This window comes from Physeter macrocephalus, chromosome 19, assembly GCF_002837175.3.
Source record: "Physeter macrocephalus isolate SW-GA chromosome 19, ASM283717v5, whole genome shotgun sequence".
NCBI lineage: Eukaryota > Metazoa > Chordata > Mammalia > Artiodactyla > Physeteridae > Physeter > Physeter macrocephalus.
The window spans coordinates 37,856,400-37,871,001 of NC_041232.1; the positions used below are offsets into that span (position 1 = coordinate 37,856,400).

Genomic DNA, 14,602 nt, shown 5'->3' on the forward strand with positions numbered 1-14,602 from the left:
AGATCCCACGTGCCGCGGAGCGGCTGGGCCCGTGAGCCATGGCCGCTGAGCCTGCGCGTCCGGAGCCTGGGCTCCGCAACGGGAGAGGCCACAACAGTGAGAGGCCCGCGTACCGCAAAAAATAAATAAATAAATAAATAAATGTGGTTCAAAACGTATGTGTATACACACAAGGTGTGGCTGCTGAGAACACACCTGAAAGCCTCCCTGTAGCATGTCTAGAAAAGTTTCAAGCTTAGAGTTTTCCTTTAATAAAGTCAGATGATTTTTCACAGGAAAATGAGAGGGCATTTCAGCCTAAGAATGCATGGTCTGGGGAAAGGTGTAGAAGTGGGAGGAGTAAAGAATGTCCAGGGATGACCATTAGGCTTTCCCATCTATAGCTGAGAACCTCAATATTCAGCCTATGTGAGCGGTAGGTGGTGGAGTCAGTCCACTAACTTTGTGTGCATATCTCACTTACAGCATCTGTCGCACTGTTGTGAAATGTGCCTGTCTCCCCCATAGGACCATTAAACTACAGGACAGCAGAGACTTTTGCCTTGCTATCTTTGTATTCCTGCCCCTAGCACAGGACCATGGCACACTGGGAATGCTCAAAGGTGCTCAGAGTTTATTGAATGTTCTTGAATGATATTAGAAGAGACATCAGCAGTTGTATAGGAGGCTACCAAATGAGGACAACACCAACGATTAGGAGTTTTCATTTCATAAGAATGGCATGACCCTTTGTAGAGAAGGAACTGAATATATGATCAGAGAGGCCACAAGAGAAGTTCCTGTAGCAAGATTGTTGGGAGATGAGACAGCTCCCTAAGCAGTGGCACCGAGGAGGGAGGGAAAAGGGAAGAGCCGGCAATGCTGTGTGGCTGGGTGACTGAACACAAAACTAGCTTTCCCGAAAGCCAAGTTAAAAAGCACATGAAGAGTAAGTGTAATAACACTGTCTTCTCTGGTTACTCCTCATTTCAGACTGCATAAACCAAGAACCCAAAGATGGTGACCCTGGAGAAGAATGTGATGGTGAGAAGAGAAAGGGCCCCCTCCTTTCCAAGCTGTGGGGGTCAGCTTAAAATCTGTGAGCCCTACACTGGGACATGCAGTTTCGAGTCTGGGAAAGCAGTGGTGGGAGGTGGTGGAAAGAGGGCTACTTAGAGTCACATCCAGCCTCTGTCAACTAAAATCTGTATGACCTCGTGCAAATGAGCTTACTTCTTCAAGCCTTGGTTTCATCATTTGTCAAATGGTAAAAACAGGTTGGTAATAACTATACCAACCTCATATAACTGTTGGAAAAATGCTTATAAATCCCTTATCATGATTCTTGGTAAATAGCAAGCACTCAATAAATAAAAACTATTTATTACTCTTTTCCCACATACAAAATAAGCAACAAGTTGAATAGATTCACCATTTCTTTTTTTGCCCAATTTTATTGAGATATAATTGACATGCAACATTGTATTAAAGTATATAACATAATGATTTGATATATGTATATGTTGTGAAATGATCACCACAATTAACTTAGTTAACATCCATCACCTCACACAGTTACAAATTTTCTGTCTTGCATTAAGAATTTTTAAGATCTACTCTTCTAGCAACTTTCAAATATATAATACAGTGTCATTAACTATAGCCACTGTGCTGTACGTTACATCCCAAGAACTTACTTATCGTATAACTGGAATTTTGTACCTTTTGACCACCCTCACCCTTTTCCCCCATTCCACCATTTCTTTGTCAAATGCCCCCTGTCTAGAGATCTCCCTTTTTCAGAATCTGCATCTTTCTCAGGGAAGTCCAGGATTGTGATTTTTGCCTGTGATGGGCTATGTGTGTATTAACTGGGCGGCACAGCCCTGGGGCTCTGTTTGCATTCCTGTGGCTCCAGCCCACAGCACATGTGCCTTTGATTGCGGCCCCCACAGATTGTGACAGCTGTGTGATGACGCTCTTGAACGACCTGGCCACCATGGAGGACGAGCTCCTCCTGGTCAAGTCTCAGCTGCAGGGCCTGAGTGCCAGTGTGGGGACCCTGGAGCAGATGAGGCACTTGGAGACCCAGACCAAGGACCTGAGGGTAAGTACTCTGTGGGTCCAGCATGATGCCTGGCCCAGAGCGGATACTTGGTGAAGAGAGATGCTGCGTGAATGAATACTCCTCACGTGAGAAAGGGGGGGAACTTGACTCCACTTAAGACTCAGGGGGGCTGTCCTCCTTCCTCTGATCTAAATGAAGATTAGATTTTTACTGGTGAAAAGTACCAGTGAACACACAAAACTAACACTTCTAAGTGAACATTCCTTACGTACTGAATACTTGTGGGCTCATTTTTCTCATAATCTTTAGCTCACTGTTTTGCATTCGGAAGACTCGTACGAATTTGAGTGCAGTTGTTATTAATTCTTCTTTAAATGTTTGATGGAATTTTCCAGTGAAACCATGTGGGCCTGGGATTTTCTCTGTTGAAAGTTTTTTTTAAAATTAAACTATAAGATCAATTAAAAAATAGATTCGGGACAATTAGGATTTATCTATTTCTTCTTGAGTGATATTTAGTAATTTGTGCCTTTCAAACAATTTTTCTATTTCATCTAGATTACCAAATGTATTGCAATACAGTTGTTTATAATTTTTCCTTACCCTTTTAATATCTGCAAAATCTGTAGTGATGCTTTCTCATTCATTCTGGTTATTGGTCATTTGTGTCTTATCTCTTTTTTTGATTATTCCAGCTAGAGGTTTATCAATTTTATTGATCTTTTTATTTCATTGATTTCTCTCTGCTGTTTTTCAGTTTTCAATTTCATTGACTTCTGTTCTTATCCATATCTTTTCTTCCCTCTGCTTGCTTTGGGTTTAGTTTGCCATTCATTTTCTAGTTTCTTAAGATAAAAGCTTATTTACTGATCCAAAACCCTTCTTAATATAAGCATTTAGTGCTATAAGTTTTCCCCTAAGCACTGCTTTAGTTGTATTCCACACATTTTAAAATGTTGTGTTTTCATTTTCATTCAATTCAAAAGATTTTCTAGGGAGCTCCCTAGTGGCCTAGTGGTTAGGATTCTGGGCTTTCACTGCTGTGGCCCGGGTTCAATCCCTGGTTGGGAACTGAGATCCCACAAGCCATGCAGCGTGGCCAAAGAAAAAAGAAAAATTTTCTAATTCCTCTTGTGACTAGAACTGTATTGTTTAATTTCTGAATTGGGGATTTTCCAGATAACTCTCTGTTATTTCTAGTTTAACTCTTTTGGGGGTCAGAGAACATACTTTATGATTCCAGTTCTCTTAAATGTGTTGATGTCTGTTTCATAGCTCGGAACATGTACTATGTACAGTTGGAAAGAAGGTGGTCAGGAGGGTATCCTAAGAAGTACTAGGGCTGAAAATGCCCCACGGGCCAGAGTCAGGCTCCCTGGGGGGAAAACAGGGGCTCTTCTGCCTATAAATGGAGGCTGAAAAGGCGACCTTGAAACTCCAATTCCCATTGTTGGACAATGGCTGTATGAGAACCTAAGAAAGGACAACCTTGCAGCCAGGATGTGGACAAGACTCACAAACCAGGATCTGTGCTGAAATGTGACATTCTCACTATCACCATAATGTGCAAGTCCTAAGCTGTCAATATAACACCTGGTCCTGGACTGGGGGTTCTGGGGAGGGAGTGATGATGACCACAGGGTCACTGGACAGAGCACAGAGAGTGCAGGGAGAAGAAGAAATCTCCCTCTCGGAAGGAGCCTGCAAACACTGTAACAGACAGATAATAAAAAAGACATGCAGCAGAAGCGACAGTCAAGTGATGAGTTCCCTTTAGAGAACATGAAAATCATAGGACAATCTGAAAATTTCTTTAAAGAATAACATCCACTAGAAGGAACAAGAAATTAGAAAAAAATTTAAAACACCAGAAACCAAACAAGAAGAGGTAAATATGAAAAGATCTAAGTAAAACTCGTGGAAATGAAAAAATATACTCAAAGTAAAATAAATCAGTAGATGAGATAAACCCTAAGCTAGACATAGTGAAAGAGGGTTTGGGGAAAGTTTAATAAGTGCTTTTGGAATGAGGGCTGATTGTAAACCATTAGTGACTATGGTTGAGTACATACAGCAAAAACTAATGCTAGAAAACTGGTTCTTTTCCATCCCATTAGGGTAATTTTAGTGCATGGTTTGCAGGCTTAATATGGAGAGGAGGGGGGAAAGTCTTTATGTTTTCAGAGAAAAAGAAAAGCCACTTGGGTTACTTTGATGTCATCAGTATAACCCTGCATTTTTTCAATGAAGGGAAGGAAACCAACATTTTGGTATCCATCCTATGTTCCAGGCTCTGTGCTGAGTGCTTTCCTTACGTCTCACAACGTCCTATGAGGAAATTAGTGTTATTTTTATTTAACAGGCCTGTAAAAGCTAAGTAACTTGCCTTCAATCACACAGCTGGTATGTGGTGGTTCCAGAAGAATTCAAGCCAAGGTGAAATTCCTTTTTTTTTTTTTTTGGCAGCTTTATTTGCAATAAGCAAAAATCAGACACATCCCAAAAGTCTGTCAGCAGGTGAAGGCATAAATAAATGGCTGTACATCTACAAAGTAGAATACTAGTTTGCAATAAATTGTAATGAACTACTGATGCATGGGTGAATCTCAGAATAATTACTCTGACTGAAAGAAGCCCGACCAAGAAAAGTTCATATCCTAATGAGTGTGTGTGTTTATGTGTGACAATCATAAGTTGTGCACAGTTCTAGAAAATGAAAAGTAATCTAATAGTGTTTGTTCCTGGTGATGGGGAAGGAAATGTCAGGGAGAATCGGGGGAAGGGGTTACGAGGGGCATGAGGAAATGTTTCTTATCTTAATTGTGGAGATAATTTCATGGGTCATGTGTCAAAACATATCAAATTGTGTACTTTAAACACGTGCCTTTTGCTGTATGTCAGTTATACCTCAGTAAAGCTTTTACAAAATCGAACGAACGAAAACAGGAAGAGCCTCATTGACCTGTGGGACATCATCAAGTCACCAAACCCATATGTAATTGTTGTCACTGAAGAAAAAAGAAGTGAGTAAGGGACAGAAAAATATTTGTGCATTTACGGTAGAAAATGTTCCAATTTTAAGGCAAAACTATTAACTCACAGCTCTAAGAAGTCCTGTGAATTCCAAGCAGGATACAGAATAAAAGCCTCACTAAAGCCCACCATTAATTAATTGCTTTAAAAACAAAAATAAGTTGACATACTTAAAAGCAGGCTGAAAATAAAAAGATGCATTACAGAAAGGGAAGCAAAGGTAAGAATGACTTTTGTCTTCCTGTCTGCAAAAATTAAAAATAAAACATCTGGGGCTTCCCTGGTGGCGCAGTGGTTGAGAGTCCGCCTGCCGATGCAGGGGACACGGGTTCGTGCCCCGGTCCGGGAAGATCCCACATGCCGCGGCGCGGCTGGGCCCGTGAGCCATGGCCGCTGAGCCTGCGCGTCCGGATCCTGTGCTCCGCAACGGGAGAGGCCACAACAGTGGGAGGCCCGCGTACCGAAAAAAAATAAAAAAATAAATAAAAAATAAAAAATCTGAAACAATCGGGGCATTGTTGCATAAATTCCAGTTTGTCCCCTAGTGCAGATTATAATAAAACAGAATTAATAAAATCTACATGTGTTAACCTGCTCTGTGAATGTAGAAAGTCACAGAAAATTGTAACCTTTTTTTGACAAAATAAAAGACTATCTACTCAGGAAAATGTCAGTCTGCTTTTATAGATTTGTATGAACTTGAAGAAAGTGTAAGAAAAATCCAACAGATAATTTTGTTCTCTGTGACCTCTGATGTCTGGGATTGGTGAGGGTTTTGAAAGTAGGGTGATTGATTGTCAACCATTATTCATACACAAGATGAAATTCTAAAGACCATGCTTTACCCACTATACTTCTTACTTCTTATACTTCTACTAACACTTTTTAGAATGATGTGCCTCATTTGCCTACAACAAAATTAAAATAGAACTATCTTCTTGCAATATCACACAAACACTATGAAAATTCAGTAGGAATATGTATGAGAAAGCTACTAATTTTTTGAACAGTCGTATGTATGTGACATTTTATAATGCATTAGCCCACTTACCGCTGAAAACAACCCAGCAGCTTAATATTATAATCACCAATATACAGATGAAAGAGATAAGGCCCAGTGAGCTTATCTATTAAGTGGTGAACCTAGGGTGTGGACCTGAGCTGGAAAGCCTGTGCTCTTTTACCCAACACTGGTTCTCGTGTGCAAATAGAGATAATAATTTTGCTTTTTCTTGTAAAAATTCTCAAGGTATTAACATATTTTTTCCCAAAAATTGAAAATATTTACTACTCTAGATATTATATGAGGCAATGTCACCTTCTAAAAGTAATGAGGCTGTTGAGTTCCCCCAAAAGGACAGGGGACCAGGATTTGAGTCCTGAAGCAATCAGTAATCACCTGTACTGCTGTGGCATGGATGGGTCACCCAACTTCTTTGGGCTTCTGTTTTCTCATTTTTTTTCATATTGAATAAGGGTATTCAATTAAATGAGCTACAAATTTCTCTCCTGCTCTATAATTCTTTGAATCTAATGAGTCCTTGAATAGAGTAGCCGTAGGCACTTCTTTTTAGTATTATCAGGTAACATTTAGGTTAAAAATAACTGAACAATTCTTTATAATAGAATCTAAACCTTAATACATCAAGTAAGTGGCATCACCCTCATTTCTATATGGTTAGATCGTTAATTCAAGTAAAGTATCTCTTGTCTCTTCATGTTTTTAAATTTTACTACTTTATTTTAGAGCCATATCACAATTTATATCAGAAATTTATTCTTCATGTGGCCTATTTCAAAGAACCGTATTTTTTTTCCTAAGCATCAGCATTGGTCTTGCTAAATGAATCTTTTCACATCATCACTAGGTTTAGCAAGTTGGTAAGACTTCCCTCCAAATTTCTACTCTAAAGTGAGATTAACTTTGTATGTTACTTTCAGAGCCAGTTGCTCAGCTACAGTTCCACCATTTCAAATCATAAATCAAAACTGGATGGCCTGGAAAAAGAACTGAGTAACTTGAATCGCGAATTTGAAACTTTGCAAGAAAAGGTAATGTGTTAGGTCAATAACATTAACTTTTTTTTTTTTTTGCTTTCAGAATATTGTTAGTTTTTTCCTCCCATCAACTTACTTTGTTGCTCATCAATTTTTTCATATAGGTTCAAATAAATTCCAGAAAAGCTCAAACATTATATAACAATGTTGATCGGACAACCCAAAGCGCCAAAGAGCTGGACACGAAGATTAAAAATGTCATCCGGAATGTGCACAGTAAGAAGAGTTACTCAGCCCAATTAAACATCTTTTATATTACTTTGTGGCCTTTGTTGTACAAAGAAAGAGTTCAACATTATGAAAAAGAGCCTATAGTGATACTAAAAAACCAATATGAACCCTCCATAAAAATCTCGGCCTTTTTTTTTTTTTTAGTAGTCTGCTGGAGTCCAGAATTCCCAGTTTAATAAACTGCTTGATGTTTTCCAGTTCTCTTGAAGCAGATCTCTGAGACAGAAGGAGAAGGAAACAACTTGCCTTTGGATGATTTTTCCAGAAAGCTGGCTGAAGCGGAGCGCATGTTAAGGGAACTGAGGAACCGCAACTTTGGGAAGAACCTGAGGGAAGCAGAAGCTGAAAAAAGAGAGGCTCAGCTTCGTAAGGACCCTCCCAAATTCTTGCATACAATCCATTCTAATTGGTTTGAAATACAGTGTGCAGAGTGCAATATCTAGTGACCGGGGCCAGGTGGAGGGGCTCGTCTTTTCAGCATATATTACTGGTAGAGGATCATGTGGTGAAAATAGGTAGCCCCTTCAGATTACTGAGAAGCCGCAGGACAGAACAACATTTTTTTTTTAATTTATTGAAGTATAGTTGATTTACAATGTTGTGTTAATTTCTGCTGTACAGCAAAGTGATTTCAGTTATACATATATATACATTCTTTTTCACGTTATTTTCCATTATGGTTTATCACAAGATATTGAATATAGTTACCTGTACTCTACAGTAGAACCTTGTTGTTTATCCATCCTATGTATAATAGTTTACATCTACCAATCCCAGACTCTCAATCCTTCCCTCCCTCCCCACTCCTTGGCAATCACAAGTCTCCTCTATGTCTGTGAGTCTGTTTCTTTTTCATAGATATGTTCATTTGTGTCATATTTTAGATTCCACATATAAGTGATATCGTATGGTATTTGTCTTTGTTTGGCTTACTTCGCTTAATATGATAATTTCTAGGTCCATCCATATTGCTGAAAATGGCATCATTTCATTCTTTTTAAAGGCTGAGTAATATTCCATTCTATATACGTACCACATCTTCTTTATCCATAGAACAGAATATCTTACCATCATGCAAAAAAAAAAAAAGTTTCTTCTTAGATATTTGACACTGATATGTCTTATTCCTTTTTAACTGCATTTTCATTCTTCTTTCGTTCATCTCCACTCAGTTCTCTCATATCATTTTTTTTTTAACATCTTTATTGAGTATAACTGTTTTACAATAGTGTGTTAGTTTCTCTCTCCCTCCCTCCCACCGTCCCTATCCCACCCCTCTCGTGGTCACAAAGCACAGAGGTGATCTCCCTGTGCTATGCGGCAGCTTCCCACTAGCTATCTAATTTACATTTGGTAGTGCATATATGTCCCTGCCACTCTCTCACTTCGTCACAGCTTACCCTTCCCCCTCCCCATGTCCTCAAGTCCATGCTCTAGTAGGTCTGTGTTTTATTCCTGTTCTGCCATTAATCTCTTCATGACATTTTTTTTTCTTAGATTCCATATATATGTGTTAGCATACGGTATTTGTTTTTCTCCTTCTGACTTACTTCACTCTGTATGACAGACTCCAGGTCTATCCACCTCATTACAAATAACTCAGTTTCATTTCTTTTTATGGCTGAGTAATATTCCATTGTATATATGTGCCACATCTCATATCATTTTTAATGGTCACCTTATCACCATTGAGGTTTTGAATCATACATTGATATTAGCACTACTGTTACCTCCAAAAATGAATATACTAGAAATTAACTGAATATATCTAAAGGTTTGGGTTAGGGAAAAAGCCTCATTAGCTCAAAACTGTAAGAAATAATAATTTGGTGTATATTTTTCCAAATACTGACCTTTATTCTCTAGTAAAATGATGTATCAGTGGTTACAGATAGTAACAGTTCTCTTTTAGCATTTGTATTGTTTAAATTTAATATTAGCCTTGGCTTTTAGCTGCAAGGAGACAGTGTTAGTAGTAGAAGGAGCATGTGCTTTGTGCTCTGCAGGTCAAGTTCGAGTCCCAAGGCTGAAACCTTGTCACTCAATTTCTCAGGCCATCCATTTTCCTGTGTGAAACATGAGGATGATAATTACTGTTTTCATGTGGTTGTCATGAAAGTTAAATGAAACAGTGTGTGTATGATATAACATAAATGCTAGTTTCCTTTCCTGTTCCCTTGCAAGTTCAAGGAAAAACACGAAGTGAGTAGAAACTCAATTCTCCTTCTGTAGTCTTTATAAGTTAGCTTCCAATGTACTCATGTCTCAAGTGGAAAACAAAAAGGTGATGTATTACAGTGCTGATTCGGATAAGGAGCTGGCTGGAAAACCACCAGTTGGAGAACAATGGGCTTGTTAAGAATATCCGAGATTCTTTAAATGAATACGAAGCCAAACTCAGTGACCTCCGTGCCGCTCTACAGGAGGCCAGTGACCAAGCAAAGCAGGCCACCGGCCTCAACCGAGAAAACGAGAGAGCTTTGGAATCCATCAAGGTGAGGTCACGGTCAGAATCTGCATGGTTTGGTTAATGACAAGGATGAGGGAACAGGAATCTTTATCATTAATAAAGTGGCAGAGCCAGGCAGCTGTCTGTACAGGAAGCCCTAATCAAATAGGAGCGAGGCATTAAATGCAAAATCAAAGTAGTTGCTACTTCTCAGCAGCCAGAAAAGTTTCTGAACTTAAACCACAGAGAAAGCAGAGCAAATCGCTTCACCCCCACCCCTGGCTGATAGAGTGCTGGACCAATAATGCTGCCAAATAGGTGAGAAATTAATATTGTTATAATTAATTCAAAGTGTACAATGTATGCGCTAAATAACTGACTTTTTGTGTCATATATGTAATCATCATTATCAGAATCACCAGCAAAGGCATTTTAAGCCATTACTTGCTTTATAGGAAATAAGTCAAAATACAGGCCACATGCAGGAGTTGCAATGAGGATTTAAAGCTCGAATTCTATAGTGTGTATTTCAATGGTGAACACTGTAGGCTAAAACAACAACAAAAGTGTGAGGGGCTATGAAATGACAGTAAGATCAAAGTGGAATAACATAGGACTGAACACCACCTCCCCCAAAAAACCAAGAATTTCGTAAAAGACAATGACTAATATCTTCACAGATGGTAATATGGTTAACTCCCAAAGCCTCTTCAGGTAGTAACACCTCTGTTAGAAGTCACTGATTTTGCCAAGGGGAAGGGAGCAGGAGCCAATTTTATGGGTCCCTGAACTCTGGCAGCCTCCACCCTGGCATCCTAAAGTCCTGTGTGTTTCCTTATTGAAGTGTCCCAACATCTTCGTTGGGACCGGCATGTAGAGTGGGCTGATGGTTGGTGCTGATTTCCTTAGTTAAAATCCCTCGTTCTGATCCGCTAGCCAGAGCTTAATTATACATCCACCTCATGGGCCTGGTTGACCCCAGTGTAGAAACCTTCTCCAATGTGACAACGGTTGTTTCATTGGCATGTTGTCTGTGGAAACTATGACAACACACCTACACAACAAATTGAACTGATGTCTCATGGCTGTGGAGTTTCCTAGATGACCTTTAAGTGCAAGAAGACATTCTGACTCTGAAATTACTTCCATGCTGTTGTCCAATAAATATGCCTGTGCCTTCTGACAATATATCATGAAGCTCACAGACATTCTTTTTATTCTCTCCAGAGACAAGTTAAAGAAATGAATTCCCTCCAGAGTGACTTCACCAAGCATCTAGCCACTGCAGACTCTTCCTTACTGAAAACTAATGTTGCCTTGCAGCTGATGAGTAAAAGCCATGAGGTAGAGGCAAAACTTGTTCTCTAGAAAATCAAAAAGCATTTAAATTATGTTTCGAGGAAACTATGAGATCGGCTAACCAATTTTTTCTCCAATATATGTCTTTTAGGTGGAAGAAAATATACCAGAATGTTAAGAGTGGTTGTCCCTTGGGGGAGGGGTGAATGATGTATCTTCTTTATATCTATCTCTATTATCTAATTTGCCTGCAGTGAGTGAATGTTACTTTTGTGATAACAAAAAAATGTGGTGCTATTTTTAAAATATCATTTTCATCTATAAGATGAATAAGGTCTGAGGATCTAATGTAAAGCAATATGACTCTAGTTAATAACACTATATTGTATAATTGAAAGAGAATTTAAATGTTCTCACCCCCACTCCCAAAAAAGTTAAGAGGATAAAATATGAGCTGATTGACGTGTTAACGCAATGGGGGAATCCTTTCACAATGTAGGCGTATATCAAATCATCACTTTGTGCACTTTAAATATCTTACAATCGTACGTCAATTATACCTCAGTAAAGCTGAAAAACAATTTAAAAATAAAATAAAATATCAAGCATACATTATTAACAGAAGACATTTAGGACTGGTAAAAGATGGACAACATTCCTTAGCAGCCCGTTGGTCATTTTGAAAATATCTTTTATTATCGCTATTTCTAAATAAGAAAAAAAGTATTTTGGTTTAGTACAACTATACACTAATGATAATAATGAGCTTTTATAAAATCTATCAAAGTGGGTACCCACCATATGGAAAATGTTCAAAATGGTGGTAAAACTTGGGAGAATATTATCAGTGTCAATATCTCAAGTAACCAAGGAGTAATTGGTGTGCTGAGTGGGCTCAGAAAACAGTTTCTCATTGTTGCTTCCTGGAAACGTCATTTACGACAGAGGTCAAGAAAATGGCATATACATGCTTTGCTTAAGTTGACACTGCCTCTTGTTTACTTGGAAAATATAGGAATATGAAAAACTAGCTGTCACTTTAAATGAAGCAAGACACGAACTAAGTGACAAAGTGAGAGAACTTTCCAAATCGTCCAGTAAAGCATCCCTGGTGGAGGAGGCAGAGAAGCATGCGCAGTCTTTACAGGAGCTGGCAAGGCAGCTGGAGGAGTGAGTGGCCGGCCTAGCGGGTCTGACTGCAGGGGCCGCTGGAGCCTGGTGGGAAGGCCTCTCAGGGGGAGTGGGGTCTCCAGACCAGGGTGGAGGGCAGCACCCAGGGCCCAGGTCCGAACCCGACCAGCCGCAGGGGCCTGATTCCCAGCTGCATCTTTGGGGCAGAGCTGCAGAGCCTGCAGCCCCAAGTCTCCATCTGTCAAATGAATCGGGAGGTTAGGGGGCTCAGCTGCAGGCAGGGGGGCCGCTGGAGCCCTCTCCTGTACCATTTCCTAGGATCGAGAGGAACACCAGTGGGGATGAGCTGGTACGCTGTGCTGTGGACGCTGCCACCGCCTATGAGAACATCCTCAATGCCATCAAAGCAGCCGAGGACGCAGCGGACAAGGCCACCAGTGCGTCTGAGGCTGCCCTCCAGGTGAGCAAGCACCTGCACTGGTACCTTCTCTCCAGGCACTCTGGAGAGGACTCATTTTCCTATCTTCTTTCTGTGTGCACCAAGGAATAGAAAAAAGCATTATTTTAGACCAGAATTTGTTATGTAGAATAGACTCGAACTTGCTCTAGATATAAGTCATTTCTGTATATACTTGGCTGTTTGATAAATGTAGCCCACTTTTAAAAATCATTTGTAAAACCAGATAGAAATCACACTGATTATTGATTTTGAACCATGAAAGTATTATACCCTGCTTCTTACCAGGTATGTTTTTATGCTGTGACTGAGTATGGAGTATTAACATTTACCAAAGAAGAGAAATTTTTGTACGCAATTTTATAACCATTTATTTCCTGTCATTTGTCTTACACCTGGGCATGTCTGTGGAGTCCTGTGGGATCTTAAATGTATCATATAATATTCCTACGTTGAAAAATAAAGAAGAAATTATTAACTATGAGAGAATTAGGGGACAGACCTCGGAAGGTTGAAGATTTTTATCTCCTGAAGATTAAAAGCCTAAAAGCATTTTAGCTCTGTCCTCCATTATTGCAGAGGGTATTGTACAACTGACAGTGAGAAAATGAGAAGGTGTCACACAATGTGTCATTATATCAGCAGAGATGGGTCCGCCTCCCCAAGCCACAGATGTCTTCTTAGAGCCCTGACTGTATCTTTTAAGGAACAGTCTTTTTAAACCTCCTCCTTACCTTCTAACCTCATTCTTTAAAGATTAAAATAAGGCCTTTGGGGTAGGATGAAAACGCTTACACTATATTTCCTAAGGTGTATCACATTTAAAGCTGATAAACACTTTGCTTTCAGACAGTGATAAAGGAAGATGTTCCAAGAAAAGCTAAAACCCTGAGTTCCAACAGCGATAAACTGTTAAATGAAGCCAAGATAACCCAGAAGAAGCTACAGCAAGGTATTGAGGGTTAGGGTGGAGGCTGGGATAGTCAAAGACTTGGAAACAACCTACGAGTCCAGGAGAGGCAGCCCTAGAAGCAAATGCACTTCTTGAATCTCAGTGTCCATGAAAATGATACTTTGCAAACTTATAGCTGGGATGTTTCTACCCAATATTCTAACATATACCAAATTAACTAGAACCACATAAATCTAAGTAAATCTTGAGGCGGATAGGCCTGTTTCGGCCTGGCCTTGGGTTTGGGGGAGGGGATTCTTAGTTTAATCCCGTGTGGACCCACATAGCATTGAGGTATGTACAGTGCTGCTTTCTTACTTAAGGCCCAGGTAATTAGTTTCAGGTCATTAGAGCAACTGCTTCAAAATTTCTTAAGCCCTAAAATCTTAGCAACTGAAAGTACCAAAAATCACTACCACTATGGAGCATGAAGATTTTTAAATTTTTGTCTTTGAAGTTTTTCTACTTATTTAATTTGATTTTTTTTTTTTTTTTTAAATTAAACTGTCTCGATCTCACCAAATTCCTGTGTTCAGAAAATGCTGTCTTGATTTTCTCTGGTCTCCTGTGGTCATTCATAGCTGAGCAGCCATCCAAGCTCATAGCCCTCACTTACCTTCTTAATCCTTTCAAAGCAGTTAGATGCCTTCTACCAGTAAATAAATACATTTATTTATTTATCTTTTTTCATTTTTAAAAATTAAAATGAAAAATAAATATGAAAACAGGAAAAAGAAAATACAAAACCATATGTAGTCATTTGCCTAGCAAATTTCAAAAATTAAAATTTCCTGGTGTGACGTCTGGTCTCTTTACAAAATTTGAGCTAAGAGGTGAAGATATGTGTTTTTAAAAGGATTAGGATACTGGACTTCCCTGGCATCCCAGTGGTTGAGAATCTGCCTGCCAATGCAGGGGACACGGGTTCGAGCCCTGGTCCGGGAA

At 39.4% G+C, this 14,602-nt stretch overlaps 1 protein-coding gene across 2 annotated transcripts in view; it reads left to right on the plus strand.

Annotated features, from left to right (window-relative positions):
- The window catches only part of LAMA3 (laminin subunit alpha 3), a 239,651-nt gene that overhangs the window by 178,010 nt on the left and 47,039 nt on the right, over positions 1–14,602 (plus strand). For both annotated transcript variants that reach the window (XM_024120969.3, XM_007127211.4), the window contains 10 exons: positions 973–1,023; positions 1,935–2,086; positions 7,022–7,132; positions 7,243–7,354; positions 7,568–7,735; positions 9,668–9,864; positions 11,046–11,162; positions 12,133–12,287; positions 12,567–12,708; positions 13,555–13,657. In XM_024120969.3, the coding sequence (XP_023976737.1) occupies positions 973–1,023; positions 1,935–2,086; positions 7,022–7,132; positions 7,243–7,354; positions 7,568–7,735; positions 9,668–9,864; positions 11,046–11,162; positions 12,133–12,287; positions 12,567–12,708; positions 13,555–13,657 (1,308 nt within the window). The remainder of the gene's footprint in view (positions 1–972; positions 1,024–1,934; positions 2,087–7,021; positions 7,133–7,242; positions 7,355–7,567; positions 7,736–9,667; positions 9,865–11,045; positions 11,163–12,132; positions 12,288–12,566; positions 12,709–13,554; positions 13,658–14,602) is intronic.